Source organism: Lithobates pipiens, unplaced genomic scaffold (assembly GCF_037356315.1).
Source record: "Lithobates pipiens isolate NorthernLeopardFrog02 unplaced genomic scaffold, aLitPip1_a1.2 Scaffold_13, whole genome shotgun sequence".
Classification (NCBI taxonomy): Eukaryota; Metazoa; Chordata; class Amphibia; order Anura; family Ranidae; genus Lithobates; species Lithobates pipiens.
The window spans coordinates 492,041,470-492,055,162 of record NW_027507718.1 but is presented as its reverse complement, the minus strand read 5'-3'; the positions used below and the strand labels follow the sequence as shown (position 1 = coordinate 492,055,162).

Sequence of the window (13,693 nt, the reverse complement as noted above, 5' to 3'; positions counted from 1 at the left end):
GATGATTATTATTATTATTATTTTTCTTACCTTTTCTGAAGTACTTAGTGTACTTCCGTTCTAACTTGGCCGTGGCCCAGGGAGTAATTTCCTCTTCTCCCCCGCTACTTTCTGGGACCTGTGTGTGTGTCCCAGAATACGATGGGGCCATTCAGAAAGTGCCACGCGACTCATGCATGTGCAGTAAGAAAAGGGCAATGAAGCCTGAAGGCTCCACTGCCAGGTTCCCTAATGCCACGTACACACGACCAGACTTTTTGACAGCAAAGATCCAACTAAACAAGTCTGATCGTGTGTGGGCTCCATCAGACCTTTGCTTGCCAAAAATCCGGCGGACTTTAGAAATAGAACATGTTTTAAATTTTCCCACCAGAACTCCGCCGGACCGAGAAATCCGTTCGTGTGTATGCTAGTCCGACGGACAAAAACCGACGCTAGGGCAGCTATTGGCTACTGGCTAAGAACTTCCTTATTCTAGTCCGGTTGTACGTCATAATTTTCGAATCCGTCAGACTTTGGTGTGATTGTGTGTGGCCAAGTCCGTTCATTCGGAAAGTTCGCCGGAACTCCGCCGAAAGTCCGTCGGAAAGACCGTCGGACCTAGTCCCTCGAAAAGTCCGGTCGTGTGTACGCGGCATTAGTTGGAATGGTGGCGCCTGCACCCGATCTGATAGAGAGATTGGCCTTGGGGGCCAACATCACGGGCTCCCAGGACAGGTAAGTGTCCTTATTAAAAGTCAGTACCTATAGTGTTTGTAGCTGCTGACTGTAAAAAAAAAAAAAAAAAAAAAAAAAAAAATGTTTGCGGCTGGAACACCTCTTTAAAGTTTTTGTGCCAGATTGTGGCCAATTCAGTTCAGTCCAATCATCATCAGTGCACTTTCTTTTGTTTTGAGTTATCAGATTTGGTGGTGGCTTTATATTATTTTTCACTAATCTATTCTCAATCTACTGTTTATATAGCTAATTATCCCATGGGGGTAGGTATCTCAAGGTGGACTTACTATTGATTGCCCCCTTGTTCAAACTTGAGTGTCTTTTTATTCATTTCTCTACGCCTGTATAGTGCCCTCCCCTAGTCAGGCTGCTAGGCTAAAGTTAGTTTTTAAATATAGTGTAGAAATATAACCCTGCGTTGCCCAGACAGATATTAGCACCTAACACAACAAATAGATAATTTTGTTTAAAATAGAAAAAGGTGCATAAGTGTAGCGCTAAAGTGTTTGAATTAATGGCCTAGCCAGACTAATGCCAGACTAATGCCGTTAGCGTGCGAGCCCGGCGGACCGGCGGTTTTTTTGCTGTGAGTGATGGAAGTGGATGCGGTATTGTCGAGGCTGCGGGAGGAGGCGGTGACCCGGGGTGTTGGCTGGTTGGAGGACTCTGTGGCAGGCTTGCTGCGGGGCCCCGGCCAGGCCTCGTGCGTGGTGCTCGGCGGCCCCCCTTCCCCTCCCCCCCCCCTCGTCCTCCCGGCCGCCTCGGGGCCCGCAGATCCCGGCCTCCGGAGCGTTACAGCCCCGAGCTGGCCGCTGACAGGGCTGGGGGGAACCCGGATGGGGACTCCGCTACCCCGCCGGCTAAGCGTAGGCCGGTGGCGGTTGGGGGGAATGCTAGTTCGCGGCGTGCGCGGGGGGGTGGCGATCCCGGGGGCCGAGTTGCTCAGGCGCGGGAAGGGGGTCAGATGGCGGCTACCTCTGCGGGCCTCTTGCCTGCAGTGAGGGGGGCTCGGCGTGGGAGAGAGGCCTCGGCGGGTGCTGGCCAGTCGCTTGGAACGGCCAGGGCCTGTAATCCTGATGGACGGGGGCGGAGCAGGACGGCCGGGACATCGCGGCTCCATCGGGGGGACCGGTCTGCATTGCGGTCTGGATCTGTGGCTAGGCGGGCTTCCCCGGCCCGGCCCAGGGCTCGTCGTGGTGAGAACGCTGAGCGGGGGTTGCAGACCTCCACGGCGCGCAGTACGGACGGTGCTGCAGGGCGCTCTACGCCGGCGAGGAATCCTGACCCACGGCCTGGTGTGGCGGCACGATCGGAGGCTGGGAGTTCCCAAGACGGCTTGTCGGAGGGGGAGCTGGTCGAGCCGGAGGAGGATGAGGTACCGAGGACGGCACGAGGCACGGGACCTACGGCTGGATGTCCCCTTGGGCAGCGGCAGCCAGGTAAGAGACCTTCTACTCTGTCTTCTTCTTCTTTTTCTGTCCTTCCTGAGGGGGGTCCTTCGGGAGGGGTGGGGGGCGCTGGGGCGTCTGGCGTCTTCGGGGTCGGCCCTGGGGCGGGTTCTCCAGATGTGGGGGTTGTTCACACTTTGTTGGCGGGTTTGCGGGAGGTTTTGGCGCGCTGTGAGGCTGGTTCCCGGCCGGCGGCGGAGGCGTCTCCGGTGGCTGCGTGGGCCTTGGGTGCGCAGTCTGGGGTTCGGGGTTTGCCGTCAGGGGTTCCCCCTGTGGTGGTGGCCGCTGCGGATGGACCGGCGATCGGTCCGCTGGCAGCTGCTCCTGGGCTGGCCGTTGGGGGGGTTGTTCCTGCGGCTGCGACGGCGGTGATTGCTGCGCCGGCTGCGGTTGGTGAGGCGGTGGTAGCCGCTAAGGGAGTAGCAGGAGGGGATGGCCTGCGTCTAGCTGACGCAGCAAAATGTGAGGTCTACGTCTGTTTTGAGGGGCCTTTGGGCGCTCACTTGAAGACTGAGGTGAGAGACCGCATTTGGAAGGGGGAATATGTGGAGATTTTTTCCTTGCTGCCTCTGGAAAAGTTTAACTTGGACAAAGTTAAGCCGGATGAGAGCAAGAAGGAGGAGGAAGAGAAGCGGCGGTACCGGCTGATCCCGCGCACGTTTGCAAACTGGTTGCAGGCGTTTGCGATTCTGGCTAGCGTTATTGGAGAGAAGGCGCCGGAAAACTGCTCGCCACTTTTTTGCTACCTCGATTCCATCGGGGAGGCGCAGCGGGTTTACGGGGGGACTGCTTGGTTGCGCTATGATGAGCAATTTCGGCAGAAGAAGGCGGTCCGCCCGTCCTTGCGGTGGGATCACAAGGACATTAGTCTTTGGATGAAGCTGATGTCCTCCCCGAGGGGCTCCTTGCCTCCCTTTCAGGGAGGGGCCGGGAGCCCGGCAGCCGTCGGACAACCGGCCGGAAACCGCATGGGTTTCTGTTGGCAATTCAATGCCGGCACTTGCAAATTCGGGGCCAAGTGTCGATTCCGGCACGAGTGTTCCGCGTGTGGCGGCTCCCATTCCCAGTCCCGGTGCTTCAAGCAGGGACGGGGAAAAGGGGGGGACGCTGGAAAAGGGGGAGACGCCGGTGAGGGTAGGAAGGATGGTGCCTTTTCTAAGGCGCTATCCTGATCAAGTTGCAGCCAAGTTGCTGGAGTTGGGGTTTGCGGAGGGTTTTCGGTTGAATAGTCAGCTTCAGGTGGTTCCGCCGGTTGCGAACAACTTGAAGTCGGCTAGGGAGCATGCGGGTGTTGTCACAGACAAGTTGCTCAAGGAAGTTGCTTTGGGGCGCATGGCTGGTCCGTTTGGGGATCCGCCCATGGCTAATTTGGTGGTCTCCCCGTTGGGAGTGGTTCCGAAGAAGGAGCCGAACAAATTTCGGCTCATTCATCATTTGTCCCATCCGCGGGGGGGGTCGGTTAATGACTCCATTGATCCCAGCCTCTGCACAGTGTCGTACACTTCTTTTGATACGGCGGTTGATTGGGTGCAGCGTTTTGGCAAGGGGGCATTGTTGGCGAAAACGGATGTGGAGGCGGCTTTCCGCCTCTTGCCGGTTCACCCAGATTGCTGCCACTTGTTGGGTTGCCGGTGGCAGGGCATGTTTTACGTTGATCGGTGTTTGCCCATGGGGTGCGCAATTTCTTGTTCGTTGTTTGAGCAGTTTAGTTCTTTTTTGGAATGGGCGGTGCGGGATGTTTCTGGTTTATCTTCCGTCATCCATTATTTGGATGACTTTCTGTGTATCGGGCCTGCTGATAGCCGCGTTTGTGCGTCTCTCTTGGCTACGATTCAGCAGTTGTTTGAGGTCTTTGGGGTCCCGTTGGCCCCGGATAAAACGGAAGGTCCGACCACAGCGCTGCGTTTTTTGGGGATTGTCATAGACACCATGGCGATGGAGTGCCGTTTGCCGATGGACAAGTTGGAGGATCTGCAGCGGCAGGTGGCCGGGGCGTTGCGGGCAAAGAAGATTCAGCTTCGGGCCCTGCAATCGCTCTTGGGCAAGTTGAATTTCGCCTGCCGCATTATGCCGATGGGGCGTGTTTTCTGCCGGCGCTTGGCGGCGGCCACGGCTGGCGTGCGGGCTCCTCATCATTTCATCCGCTTGGGCCAGGAACTCAAGGCTGATTTGTTGGTGTGGGATTCCTTCTTGGCCAGTTATAACGGCCGTTCGCTTTGGTTGGATAGGGTGGTTTCTAACTTTGATATAGAATTGTTCACGGACGCGGCTGGTTCAAGTGGTTTTGGGGCTTTCTTTCAGGGTCGGTGGAGCGCTGGGGAATGGCCGGTGTCTTGGAGGGAAGCGGGTTTGGTTCGCAATCTGGCCGCACTGGAATTGTTCCCCATTGTACTGGCAGTCGAATTGTGGGAGGGGGACTTCCGGAATCGGCGCGTTCGCTTTCATTGTGATAATCTGGGGGTGGTGCACGCCATTAATAATAACACTGCCTCTTCTCCTCCTGTGGTGCGTTTGCTGCGCTATCTGGTTCTTAAGTGTTTGTGTCTTAATTGTTTTGTGACTGCTGTGCATGTTCCTGGAGTGGAAAATTCAGTGGCTGATGCGTTGTCTCGTTTCCAGTGGGACAGATTCCGTCAGTTGGCACCGGCAGCGGAGGCGCACGGGCTTCAGTGCCCCGAGAGGTTATGGAGCATCGCCTTACCACAGCACAGCTGTTGATTCGTAAGTCCGTATCGGCAGCTACCTGGTCAGCGTACAGTAAGGTCTGGAGTGAATGGGGCGCGTTGGTACAGGAGGTGGGAGATTGCAGTAGCGAGGAGGGTAGGGTTCATTTGCTGCTTTATTTTATTGGCCGGAATTTTGAAAGTGGAGTGTCGGCGTCATATATGTCGCAGAAGCTGGCCGGGCTGGCTTTTATGTTTCAGTTGGCGGGCCAGAGGGATGCTACTAAGGTTTTTATGGTTCGGCGCGCTATGCGTGGTTACCGCGCTGGTCGCTCGGCGGCTGATACCAGGCGACCGGTTTCGTTCCAGCTTTTGGGCGAGGTGGTAAAACAGTTGCAACGTGTTTGCGTTTCACGTTTTGAGAGGGTGTTGTTCCGGGCGGTTTTTGTTTTGGCCTTTTTTGGGGCGTTTCGGGTTGGGGAGATTGTGAGTAGGAATAAGAGAGGTGAGGGGGGTTTAGACGTGAGCGAAGTGTTCGTGCGGGGTGGAGCGTTGGGTGTGTTCTTGCGCAGGTCCAAGACAGATAGGTTGGGCAAGGGTGTGTGGGTGGAATTGCGGTCGATTCCGGGTTCCCCTGTGTGTCCGGTGGCATCGGTGGGGGAATTTTACTGTATCCGGCCCCAAGGGGAGGGGGTCTTCTTCCGACATGAGGATGGCACAGCCTTGTCTAGGTTTCAATTTCAGGCGGTATTTAAAAAGTGTTTGGTGGCCGCGGGGTTGTCAGTTACCAACTATTCTTCTCACTCTTTCCGCATTGGGGCTGCCACTGAGGCGGTCCGGTGGGGATTGGATGACCAGGCTGTTCAGAGCATTGGGCGTTGGGAATCGGCGCGATTTAGGTTGTACGTCCGCCCTCATTTATTGTAGGTACGGGGTGATGCTGGGGCTCGGTCGGATTGGGGGGTGCAGTTCTTTCTTTCGGGGGTAGGCTGGGTTGGTTCGTTCTGTTCTTTAAGGAAGCGTTGTGCAACCTTGCTCTCCTCTCATCCCACCCTGCCACTCTATTCCTTTGTGTTTTTTCTTTTCTTTCAGACTCGGAGGCCTGTCTGGTGTGGATCCTTGGACACTCATATGTTTATTGGGGTGCCAGGAGGGCTGAGGTCCGGAGGGATGGGAGGTTGTTGGGTCTGTCTAGGGAGGAAGGCACTGTTCGCTGGTTGGGTATCCCGGGGATGCTGTGGTCTAGGGTGTTGCCGGAAATACACAGGTACGCTCGCTTGGATCGTCCTCCTAATGTGGTTTTGTTACACGTGGGTGGTAATGATCTGGGTTTGCGGTGTGCCCGGGAATTAATCAGGGATATTAAATTTGATCTGCTGCGGTTGCAAGCCTCTTTCCCTGATACGATTTTTATCTGGTCCGATATTGTGGCCAGGACGGCTTGGCGTTTGGCGCGCTCTGTAGCGGGCTTGAATAGGGCCAGGGTGAAGGTAAACAAGGCGGTGGCCAAGTTTTTTGTCCGGAATGGAGGGCTGGCGGTGCGTCATCGGGATTTGGAGGAGGAGACTTGGCGTTTTTTGCGCTCTGATGGAGTGCATCTGAATGCCATCGGACTTGACATTTGGCAACTGGGGGTGCAAGATGGTGTGCAACGGGCAGTTAGGATGTGGTGGGCGTCACGCATGTAAGGTGTCACATGCGCTTGCTTTGGCGTTAGGTCTATGGGGTCTTTGAAGGTGGTGCTGGAAAAAATAATGGAGGTTAAAGGGGGTTGGGCACAGATGGAGGTATGGGTGTCCTTTTTTCTCCCTTAAAAGGTTAATAATGGAATGGAGGAGGTTGTATCTGGAAGGAAGTTGCTGGTTTGTCCCTGAGCTTGCGTAATTACACGGCGGGGGGCCTGTTTATGGTTTACCGATACAACTGGTGGGTTAAAATTCTAATTTACCTTCAAAGACCTCTAGATCAAAAAATGGGTTAATGCTGGATGTATATATATTTGGTTTATAATGTTTTTTGTTGAAAATGTATTTATATGCATTTAAGTTATGTTTCAGAGTATTTTTGTATTTTTCATGTTTGTAATAAAGAAAATATGGGCTGCTATGGCCATTCGACTCCAAAGAGGACAGTGTGTCGTCTGGTCATTTGTTAGATAAGTAATTTAGAGTATAAGTGGTTATAGAAGAGCCTCACAAATGAGCACATCCCCTAGTCAAGAAATGGCCCGGACATTAGAATAAGGGGAGGGCCGACATGACGAGGGTGGGGGCGGTGAGGCTCGGCTGGGCAAAATAGGAAGTGTGGAGGAGGCGGGCCCTCGAGCGGGGGGATGACGAGGAAAGGGGGCGGAGTCGGCGCGCAGAGTTTCAGTGCGCGCCGAGGGAATAGGAAGCAGGAGGAGAGTTTTTTCCCACCCTCCCTCCCTACTTGTGTTTTTAGTGGTCACGGTGTGGTGGTATGCGGTGTGTGTTTTTTTTCCATGTTTCAGGGTGGCGGTTTGCTTCAGTTTTTGTTATTTGGGTAGGTTAGGGGGAATTTGTTGTCGTAGCAGCGTTAGGTCTATGGGGTCTTTGAAGGTGGTGCTGGAAAAAATAATGGAGGTTAAAGGGGGTTGGGCACAGATGGAGGTATGGGTGTCCTTTTTTCTCCCTTAAAAGGTTAATAATGGAATGGAGGAGGTTGTATCTGGAAGGAAGTTGCTGGTTTGTCCCTGAGCTTGCGTAATTACACGGCGGGGGGCCTGTTTATGGTTTACCGATACAACTGGTGGGTTAAAATTCTAATTTACCTTCAAAGACCTCTAGATCAAAAAATGGGTTAATGCTGGATGTATATATATTTGGTTTATAATGTTTTTTGTTGAAAATGTATTTATATGCATTTAAGTTATGTTTCAGAGTATTTTTGTATTTTTCATGTTTGTAATAAAGAAAATATGGGCTGCTATGGCCATTCGACTCCAAAGAGGACAGTGTGTCGTCTGGTCATTTGTTAGATAAGTAATTTAGAGTATAAGTGGTTATAGAAGAGCCTCACAAATGAGCACATCCCCTAGTCAAGTGTTTGAATTAATGGCCTAGCCAGACTAATGCCAGACTAATGCCATAAACTCTACAGTGAATAGTGACAAAACTTATAACACAAATTGTATATCACACCAATTCTCACATGTAAATAGTGCCATGTGAATAACTAAAGAAATAAACCCAAAGCGTATATAAATATGTCCGTGAAAAATATTATATAGGCTACAGTGTTTAATCAGAGCCTTGAAGATCATAAAACCACCATGTTGACAACAAAGATGAAACTTGAAACCAACAGTGTAGCTGCACCACCACCAAAATAGATGTAGGCTTACCAGATAATTTGAACTCAAAAGAACATACGTTCTATGAGTCAACCAAACTTTTGGTGTCGACTGACAGCTAAGATGTAACCTTTGGAAAATGTGTCCCAAAACTTATGGAAATTCCGTCTCCATGCAGAGGTAGTTGGTGCCAAATTTCAATCAGTAGGTAGGAGAAATAGAGAAACAAGGCCACTTAGTATAATTCGGTATGACTAAAATAATTTATTAAAAGTAATTCATTTACATTTCAGAAGTGATTTCAAGCGCTTATATAAAAACAGTGGAGTCCTCCCGACATGTTTTCGTCTCATTAGACTTCGTCTGGGGTGGGTGACGAATGCTAATGAGATGAAACGCGTCTAATTAGTCTCCTAGTGTAAAGAACCTCTTGTCAGTGAAAGTCTCGAGCCTGCAAAGGTGGGGTTAAGATGAACCAATCTTCTTTATCCATTTTATAAACCTCTGGCTTGTTCACTTACTGTTTTCCCAAGCAGCCAGGTCATAATTTTGCAGCTGTAATACAACCTAGTACAGATTTCCCATAGGGGTTGTTGCAAGACGTAACCATATATAAATACCCAGTTACCTCCGAGTTATCATGAGCTTGGTCATCTTTTCCCAACCTTTTTTCAGTTGTGACACCCTATAAAATGATGCACAATATCGAGGCACCCAATTCTAAAATGTTAAAAACAAAACTTTAAGTTTTACATATCGCATCAGCGTCCACATATGTAGTACATCCAACATTAAAGAGGAAGTAAACCCTGATGGGGTTACTTCCTCTTTTTTTCCCTGCAAAGGTAAAGCATAATGGACTACTATGCATCGCATAGTAGCTCATTATGTGTCACTTACCTGACACAGGAGCCAGCGAAGTCGCCGCTGATCCCTGTAGTCCGCCGCATCCATGTTGCTGGTGGCGTCTCGCAGCTCCGACGAATCACAGCGGCGAAGCCGCGATGACGTCACTCCCGCGCATGCGCACGGGAGTCGCGTCTCGCAGCTCCGCCGCTGCCACTCGGCGAAGCCGCGATGACGTCACTCCCGCGCATGCGCACGGGAGTCGACAAATTAGGCAAATCCATTCATGGATTTGCCGCATTTAGTGCGCCTGCGCGCCGCTGTCTACGGCGCATGCGCCGTAGACAGCGGTGCCCATTTTCGGGCAAATATCTCCTAAACCATATAGGTTTAGGAGATATTGCTTGGACCTACAGGTAAGCCTTAATCTAGGCTTACCTGTAGGTCCAAGTTGTTTGGAAGGGTTTACTTCCTCTTTAAAGGTGATTTAAAACTCCCTTTTGCACACTGGTACTGAATAGTATTCCAGGGTCATCTCTCTCAGTGTCAGGGCCTCTACTTGAACCTGTGACCTCTGCTATTTCTGGCAATGAAGCTTCTCACTGAGTAACCTGAGATGCTGGACAGCACCCTGCCTGATTCATTGGACAACCCTGGCTTGAACCTTGACTATTGCTGAACCTTGAACGCTTTGCTCCTCCCACAAACTTCCTGATTTAAGCCATGTCTCTGCACTCCACATATTATCCCACATTAAAGAGCTACCTCTATTGCTACTTGGAATCGACCTTGGCTTGTGACCCCTGACTACAAAACTCTTCTTCTGCACTGACCTTTGCGTGTGACTTTCTACTACAAAACTCTTCTCCTGTGCCGATATTGACTTGTGATCCTCGGCTATGAAACTCTTCTCCTGCGCTGACCTTGGCTTGTGACCCCCGACTGCGAAACTCTTCTCCTGCACCAACCTTGGCTTGTGACTCTCGATTACTAAACTCTTCTCCTGCATTGACCTTGACTTGCAACCCCTGACTACGAAACTCTTCTCCTGCAGCGACCTTGGCTTGTGACTCTCGACTACGAAAATCTTCTCCTGCACTGACCTTTGCTGGTGACTTGTGACTGATGTCATTGGTTGTTATGAAGCTGGCAGATGGCCCATGACATTCCTGGTTTTCTAATGATGCACTATAAAAAATCTGTGTCTGTGTAGCAAAAAAGTGAGGCTTGATCCACCCGCTGGCTTTTTGACATTTTTTGTGCTATTTTGATGTATTTTGCCAAGGCACCCATGAATAACCCAGAAGGCAACCCAGAAGGCACCCTGGTTGAAAAAGGCTGGTGGTGAGTTTTTATATTTTACTATAAGGACTCCTACAGCTCACATTTAAAACAAAGAAATACAAAGTGCACATACTGAAACTTGACATTATGTAACCATATTTTTGTTTTGACTGTACTAGTGTGCAAAATGGAATTTTAAATCACCTTTATTGTTGGGTGTACTACATATTTAGCAAGTGGCATAAACAGATGTTTAGTTATTATTCCAGAATATAAATCCAATTTTTTTGTCCACCAAGTGCACAGTATATACAGGTGCATCTAAAAGAATTGAATATCATCAAAAAGTTAATTTATTTCAGTAATTAAATTCAAAAAGTGAAACTCATATATATATATATATATATATATATATATATATATATATATATATATATATATATATATATATATATCAAGCATTTATTTCTTTTAATTTTATGATTATGGCTTACAGCTAGTGAAAACACAATATTCAGTATCTGAGAAAATTAGATATTGTGAAAAAGTTCAATATTGTAGACGCATGGTGCCACACTCTAATCAGCTGATTACCTCAAGACACCTGTAAAGGTTTTTGCTTTTTAATTCACAAAAGGTCATTGCTAAAGAAGCTGGCTGTTCACAGAGCTCTGTATCCAAGCATATTAATAGAAAGTTGAGTGGAAGGCAAAAGTGTGGTAGAAAAAGGTGCACAAGCAACAGGGATAACCACAGCTTTGAAAGGATTGTGAAGCAAAGGTCATTCAAGAATTTGGGGGAGATTCATAAGGAGTGGACTACGGCTGGTGTCAGTGCTTCAAGAGCCACCATACATAGACATATCCAGGACACGGGCTTTAACTGTCGCACTCCTTGTGTCAAGCCACTTCCTAACTTGAGACAATGTCAGAAGCACCACCTGGGCTAAGGAGAAAAAGTACTGGACTGTTATTTAGTGGTCCAAAGTCCTCTTTACGGATGAAAGTAAATTTTGCGTTTCATTTGTAAATCAAGATCCCAGAGTCTGGAGGAAGAGTGGAAAGGCACAGAATCCAAGTTGCATGAGGTCCAATGTGAAGTTTCCATAGTCAGTGACGATTTAGGGAGCTGGTGTTGGTCAACTGTGTTTTATCAAGTCCAAAGTCAGCATAGACCTCTACCAGGAAATTCTAGAGCATTTCATGTTTCCCTCTGCTGACCAGCTTTATGGATATGCTGATTTTATTTTCCAGCAGGACTTGGCACCTGCCCACACTACCAAGAGTACCAATACCTGGTTTAATGATCATGGTATCACTGTGCTTGATTGGCCAGTAAACTCGTTTGACCTAAACCCCATCGAGAATCTGTGGGGTATTGTCAAGAGGAAGATGAAAGACACCAGACCCAACAATGCAGACGAGCTGAAGGCCGCTATCAAAGCAACCTTGGCTTCCATAACACCTCAGCAGTGCCACAGGCTGATCGCCTCCATGCCATGCCGCATTGATGCAGTAATTCATGCAAAAGGAGCCCTGACCAAATATTGAGTGCATCAGTAGAGTATTTAGGTTTTCTGCTGCCCTAGGCCTGACTAAATGCGTGTACCACCTAATTTAAATATAACCCTCCCATTCCTGTCATGGCCACACCCCTTGCTGTTTAAGACCTGCTCTGAAATTTTTGATTGGGGACACTAGTTCCGAGGGTCGAGGGGGCGATGAATTCTCTTAATTGGCATAGATTTCCTCTCACTCCCTGCTTGACTATGGGGCAAGAATCTGTGCACAATCTGATCAGAAAGTAGAGCTGTGGGAGTGGCCCAACAGGTTCCACCCACTACAGGCTGACTGCAGAAAACTACAGGAAGGGGCGGGGCCATGACTAGTCACCCTGCACAAGGAGAGAGAGCAGCAGTGACCAGTCTTTTATATAGGAATATCTTTCACAGATGCAAAAAGCAGGTGTGGTTTCAAACTGGATTATTCCTTAGATCTGGAAGAAATTCACAAATTGCACTAAAATTCAAGAAGACTACACATGTCTTTTGTATTGCTACTCAAGCTATTCATTAAAAATTACCTTTACATTTCAATGAAATTGTTCAAATAATTCATACAATATGCCAACGTGGAGGCACTCTGTATATCATTGGTGTACAGAATGACCCCAGAAATGCCATTTCCAGGGTGTATGATTGGCTGAGACCTCTTCACTAAAATACAAGTAAAATTTTAGGCATCCTCTGAAATAGGAATTTAATTGTTGGTATGATACTCCATCAGGGTTAATTACTTCTGAAGGGATGCAGACACTGCAACTTTCCTGATTAGAACATTGAGAATGTTGGCGTTCTGTACACCAGGTGATTATAATGAACCAGATGTGTCCATTCAGGAATCACTCTGAAACAACATAGCGGAAAGAAGATTTTTCTTCAGAACAGATAAAAAGTAGAAATATGCTACAAAGTTTGTTAATATCTTCTAAAAAATGTTAGGTGATGGGCTTTTATGTTAACCCTCTTACTTTGATCCAGTGGATCAGAATAATCATGCATATAAAGAGTTTCCTCTTCTTTCTTTCTTACTTTCCCGATCTGTGTTCTCAGTCTGTAACTCAGAAATTACTTAAACTAGTAGATTAACATAACAGCTAGGCAGCTAGTAATTTCAAAGGGAGAGGTCTGCAATGGAACACCCATATCACTTTGATGACAAAATTACTTTAAATATACATTACAAACTAAAATGAATCTCCCAAATTCAGCTAATACCATGTCTGAACAGTCTTTAGGCATAATGTACACCGGGCGTTTTGAAACCTCTCCTGAATGATTTAACTTGTCAGATCCTAAGTGACGTTTAAAAATGTCCGTTTTACTACGTTTAGCCACGTTTAGGAGCTTTTTTTTTTTTTTTTTCAAACAGGCAAAAATGTCTCCTTTAACTACTTTAGCCCTGGAAGATTTGGCTGCTCAATGACCGGGCCATTTTTTGCGATTCGGCACTGCGTCGCTTTAACTGACAATCGCGCTGTCGTGCAACACCGTATCTAGTAAAAGTTTTACTACGTTTAGCCACGTTTAGGAGCTTTTTTTTTTTTTTTTTCAAACAGGCAAAAATGTCTCCTTTAACTACTTTAGCCCTGGAAGATTTGGCTGCTCAATGACCGGGCCATTTTTTGCGATTCGGCACTGCGTCGCTTTAACTGACAATCGCGCTGTCGTGCAACACCATATCCAATCAAAATTTATGTCTTGTTTTTCCCCCAATAGAGCTTTCTTTTGGTGGTATTTGATCACCTCCGTGTTTGTTATTTTTTGTGCTATAAACAAAAGAAAAGCAGTTTTGAAAAAAAAAAAAAAAAACAATATCTTTTACTTGTTGCTATAATAAATATTCCACATTTTAATAAAAAAA

The 13,693-nt window shown here is 48.2% G+C and overlaps 1 protein-coding gene across 2 annotated transcripts; it reads left to right on the top strand.

Annotated features, from left to right (window-relative positions):
• Positions 1–1,276: 1,276 nt before the first annotated feature.
• Positions 1,277–7,112, top strand: LOC143975553 (uncharacterized). Of its 2 annotated transcripts, XM_077478013.1 has the most exons (3): positions 1,277–2,156; positions 4,785–4,886; positions 5,921–7,112. In XM_077478013.1, the coding sequence occupies exons 1-3, from the start codon at positions 1,682–1,684 to the stop codon at positions 6,514–6,516; spliced, it is 1,173 nt and encodes a 390-aa protein (XP_077334139.1). In that variant the 5' UTR covers positions 1,277–1,681; the 3' UTR covers positions 6,517–7,112. The 2 variants fall into 2 exon arrangements, with proteins under 2 accessions (XP_077334139.1, XP_077334140.1); XM_077478014.1 differs by lacking the exon at positions 4,785–4,886.
• The last annotated feature ends 6,581 nt before the right edge of the window (positions 7,113–13,693 follow it).

Bases quoted from the DNA above. Each gene is read 5' to 3' on its own strand.
- LOC143975553 (XM_077478013.1), top strand. From the start codon at position 1,682: ATGGCGGCTACCTCTGCGGGCCTCTTGCCTGCAGTGAGGGGGGCTCGG. The intron at 2,157-4,784 runs GTAAGAGACCTT...TCTCGTTTCCAG, and splicing joins CCTTGGGCAGCGGCAGCCAG to TGGGACAGATTCCGTCAGTT. The intron at 4,887-5,920 runs GTAAGTCCGTAT...CTTTTCTTTCAG, and splicing joins CACAGCACAGCTGTTGATTC to ACTCGGAGGCCTGTCTGGTG.